We start from the raw sequence: 5,167 nt of genomic DNA on the forward strand, positions 1-5,167 counted from the left end.
AAACCAAAAATTCGTAACAAATCCCTACAAAATGAAAATAAACAAGGGCAAGCAAATATACAAAGGATATCATGGAAAGCGTGTAAGGAGCATGAGCAAAAAATTGCTGGACAATTGATGGTGTATCTACCTGCTTCACAGCAAAGTTCATAGAAACTCGAATAAACAATGCGATGCTTGAAAGTAAACAAATAAGAAGAAGTAAACTTTTGTAGTAGATAGCAACGTTTTTTTTTTCAGAGCACGCTGATTTGAAAATTCGCTTAGTTAGATTGAAAAAAATGCGAAGGGCATCAGATCTAGTTGCACTGTTGCCTGTGAACTGAAACCCTTTCAAGGTACACAAGATAAAGCGAAATCGCATAAAGAAACCCCAAATAAACTAAAAATCAAAACAATCCAAATAGGTATAACCGGAAATAAACGTGATGCTACTCGTAGCATACGTTGGGGTATACACACATACACATGTATGAACTTGTTATTACGAGGGGAGGTCAAAAAGTGCGCATAATGTTGGTGTTAGAGAAAGAAATTGGTTTTGTTTTTTTTTTTGATACTTAGCACCACTTTGAAAAAAGCTTTAAATGCAATTTTGGTTTCCATTAGCTTTCGAAATACCGCAGGACAAACTAATAGATCAATTATGGCGAAGGCTAAGTTCCGTGTCATGATTCAATTTTTCACTAAGTAAGGTAAAACACGAAGGCGATCAGAGTTCAGCATACCTGCTTTGGGCAATTCCGTTGAAACAGTGGTGAAACTTATTCCGCTAGAAGTACGTTTGAAAAATAATTGTGTAGAAAGAATTGTTGGATTATCATTTACGGTAATTTTGAGCATCTTTCAGGATCGTCTGGCAACCCTAGGCTTAGCGTAACATGAGTGCCGAGAATGTTTGCACACCGTCAAAAGAACAATGCGTCGAGTGTTCATGGTTAAGTATTTTGATTTTAAGTTTTTTTCGCCTACATAATCTTGAACATCTTATGCGTATACTTACACAGATTCTAGTTAAAAAATATACACTTTTCAGAAGTTGTTTTACATGCACTATTTAGGAGTGTATATAATGCTATAATGCTCACTTTACTTAGGCTGTAATCACCTCACTCCATCTCAACTCACTCACTCTCTGCGACAGCTCGCTTTGACTTTGGGCGACTTGAAATCAGTAGTCTTAAAAAAAATTATAACTCGTTTTTTATTCTTATTTATTTTCGATAATTTTTAATAAAAATATGGTTCATACTGCACCAAAAAACTTAAAAATCAAATCTCCAAACTTTATGCAAAACTCAAGAAAATTCAATAAATTTGCATAAATACTACTTTTCGACTTTTTATTCGGATTTTTTTAGAGAAATTCTAAGAATGCAGTTTTATATCCCATTCAATTTTAGTATAAGAAAGTGCAAGTTTTAAGTTGCAATTTTTTTCCGCAGGTTCTTCCATACAAAGCAAGGCACATTAAACAGGTAGTATCAGTAGAGCAAAAACAACATTTTCGTGTATTTTGTTGTTGCTTCTGGTATCGAAAGTGTCAAAAACTGTTCTGAATTTTTTCTTCTAAATCAAAGCGTGCCATGTGAAATACAAAAAATTATAAAAAATAAAAAATTTAAATTGGAAAAAATAAAAATTGATGCAACTTTCTTTCCTAGTAAATTTGTTTGCTTCTCGAAGCATTGATCCATCCTTTACAAGGGCCAGTAATCAGCGGTTGTGCTGCTGAGTTGGGCGAACGTTCCAAAAGCTGCTATTCAATCGCTTGTTTTGTATGGAAAAAGGTTTCACATGCAAATGGATTTTAACAATTCAGAATTTTTGTGAGAAAAAATTAAAAATATTTGACATTTTCGAGACCAAATAATTTGAAAATAAATCAAATCAGCTGCTCTACTGATACTACCTGTTCAATGTACCTTGATACAAAGTATGTTCGACATTTATTTTTTGCATGGAGAAAATGAGCAACACCTATTTAAAAAAAAAAATTCAAAAATCAACGCAATGAATGGGATATAAAATTGCATTTTTAGAATTTTTTTTTGTATATATTGCGAAAAATTCACTGTGTCAATACTTTTGTTCGTCACTGTACATATAAAAAAAAAAAAATATCTCGCATACAAAACGAATTCAGCTGCTTTTATTCGTCCCGGTACACTTAGGTCAAAACTCCTTATGAATGAGTGCAAGTGTTGGCATTTTGCACTACCGCTACCATCTTGCATGAATTCGCCTTATCTCATATATATTAGGATGAAGAAATAAGATTTATTTAGAACTCTGGTTTGAGCCAATATAAGCACGTCATTATTCAAAGAAGGAGGACTTCGTTATGAGAGTTTATATCGGCAGATGTCGAGACTATCTGATTTTATCTACTCAAGTTTGCAATGTTTCTAGAGCGCTATTGAATTAGTTATGTTGGACTTTGTGCAGGAAAATGGTTTGTTAAATCCATTTCTTTCTTATATAAAATAAGTACTGTACAATTTATATATTTACAAGTTAGCTGAAACGATTGTGCCATAGCAACCCATGATTCAATAATAATCACGATAGCTACCAATTTCTAATTTTTTCAGATTGAAAATTTCTACGATTTGGGTGTGATTCAATTATTAATTATTATTAATTATTATTATTATTATTGAATCATGCGATTTGGGTAGAAAATTCGTTTGCAAATATTTTTAAAAACTTAATTCAATACGCAAAGAGGAGCAATTTAAAGAACTTGAGTTTAAATAACATTTCATTGCCGCTTGGAGGATTTAGTCCACGTCAGCCTGATTGCCGGTGAACGAACATCATCAGGCAAGCGAAACTGCTAGAATTACTTACATACATACATATTCTGTCTTATCCGAACGCAGCAGGTATCAAATACAATGGCGGTTAGCAGAGAAGCATCGCAGGAACTTAACACACTAGTTGCCGAGAATTGGTGTAACATGCAGGTTAAAGTGGAGAGCTTCAGCTATATGTGGACCATAAATAATTTTAGTTTTTTTTACGAGGAAATTGATGAAGCACTAACATCGCCCGAAATTTCTACCGATGCTAATGACAAACTAAAATGGCATTTTGAATTGTATCGAAAGTGTGCCACTTACTTCTCGATATATTTAATATTGTCATCGTCGCATAACAAATCAGAAGTTAGAGCCAAATTCAAATGCTCCATATTGAATGCGAAAGGCGAAGAATTCAAATCCGTGGCATTGCCCTGTCGTCGTTTCAGAGAGGGTGAAAACTGGGGCTTTGATAATTTCATACGACGAGACTCTCTAGCGGATGAGAGCAATGGTCTTTTACCGGAAGACAAATTAACTATATTCTGTAAAGTTAGCTTTGTATCTGATATAGTGAATATCTGTGGCAAATCAAATGCCCTTCAATTTAAAATACCCGAATGTCGTTTGTCCGACGATTTGGGTGCGCTATTTCATAATGAGAAATTCAGTGATGTAACGTTGACGGTAGCCGGCAGGGAATTTCGAACGCACAAAGCTATATTGGCAGCACGAAGTGAAGTCTTTAGTGCTATGTTTGAGCACGAAATGAAGGAGCGTAAACAGAATAATGTCGTTATCCAAGACATCGATCATGAAGTGCTGAAAGAAATGCTGTGTTTCATCTACACAGGCAAAGCACCAAATTTAGAACAAATGGCTGAGGTTCTTCTAGCTGCTGCTGATAAGTATGCGCTCGAAAAGCTGAAAGTGATATGCGAAGAGGCTATCTGTCGTAAGCTCTCCGTAGATAACGCAGTGGAAACTTTGGTTTTAGCCGACCTACATAGTGCGCATCAGTTGAAAGCACAAGCCATAGATTTCATAAATACTCATGCCACGGCAGTGATGGAAACTACCCGCTGGCAGAGTATGATTACGACACATTCACATCTATTTGCGGAGGCATTTCGTAAGCTTGCAACACAACAGACTACCAAGCAGGTGTGAAATTAACTGAAAACACTTCACGACAAATCGATACACATCTGCACATGTATTTGCATCTTTTTTAATAAATATTGTTTTTATGTTTATATCGTAAAGGCAGCCGATATTTGCTTGCTATGAAATTTCTCATTTAAAAAGCTTTTTAAAAGAATTTCTTTTAATATTACCGCAGAAATACTTATAAAGAACTTCACAAAATCATGTAAGTTTTTAATTGAAAATATGGTGTGCTTGTGAAAAAATTTCGCCAAATTTTGCAAGATCAATACTGAAGAATTCTTGTTCGATTTTAAATATTTTCAAGTCGAAGCATAGGGAGTGCAGGCGCAATATGTGTATCAAATTTGGTACAGATTGGTTAAGTTAATATGTATCGTTTGAAATTCAGCTCTGCACAAAAGTTGGTAGACTACTCACTAAAAGTTAATCAAATTTAAAATCAAAATTAGTTTCTAGGTTTATTAAAATATTTTTCCAATACCTTTACACCAGTGAAAGTAATACACTTAAACCTCACAAATGATGCAAGATTGTGCTTCGTGGCTCATATAAGAGACTAGAATGCATACAAACAGACGGACATGGCTAAATCGGCTCAGCTCGATGTTCTGATCATCCTTACTTCCTTATCCTTACTAATAGATATTATAAATCCGAAAGTGAGTTTGTTTGTTTGCTACGCTTTCATGCTTTAACTACTTCACCGATCATCATGAAATTTTGTACACTGCTATCATTTAGCCCAACTTAAAATATGGGATACATTTAATCTCGATTAGAGAAGCGAGCGCGGCCGGCACCCTTCATACAAACGGAATTTTTCTTACTGCATTTCTCAGGAAATATTTTCGGTAGATTACTGGAACGTGGTATGGAGATATATAATATCATTATCTACTCATGCATGAGGGTTGCCATCTTTTGAAAAAATTAAATCCAACTTCAGGTAAGGCAGTTATTTATTTAAAAGTTATATTTAAAAAAATGTACGTCAATAGGCTTAAAAAAGCTGTAGTTTGAATACATCTTGAAAAGGGTTGCCACTTGTTTGAAAAGTCATATTCAAATGAATTATACGCAAGCTATCTGAAGAATGAAAATATGATTGTCTAACGAAATATTGTTAAGAAACCTTTAGTTTGAAAGTTTTGAATAATATTGAAGTTTTTCACAAGGGTTGCCACATTTTTTTT

At 34.3% G+C, this 5,167-nt stretch overlaps 1 protein-coding gene across 1 annotated transcript; it reads left to right on the forward strand.

Moving 5' to 3' along the window:
* The first annotated feature begins 2,885 nt into the window (after positions 1-2,885).
* On the forward strand, positions 2,886-3,974 carry LOC118747524 (protein roadkill-like). The gene has a single exon (XM_036481574.1). It carries the CDS (start codon positions 2,901-2,903, stop codon positions 3,972-3,974), a length of 1,074 nt encoding a protein of 357 aa, XP_036337467.1. The 5' UTR covers positions 2,886-2,900.
* The last annotated feature ends 1,193 nt before the right edge of the window (positions 3,975-5,167 follow it).

The sequence above is a fragment of the Rhagoletis pomonella genome, unplaced genomic scaffold (genome assembly GCF_013731165.1).
Source record: "Rhagoletis pomonella isolate Grant_MI unplaced genomic scaffold, Rhpom_1.0 Rhpom_scaffold_00012, whole genome shotgun sequence".
Classification (NCBI taxonomy): Eukaryota; Metazoa; Arthropoda; class Insecta; order Diptera; family Tephritidae; genus Rhagoletis; species Rhagoletis pomonella.

What these genes read in the sequence shown, in the direction of transcription:
- LOC118747524 (XM_036481574.1), top strand. Translation starts at nt 2,901, where the DNA reads ATGGCGGTTAGCAGAGAAGCATCGCAGGAACTTAACACACTAGTTGCC.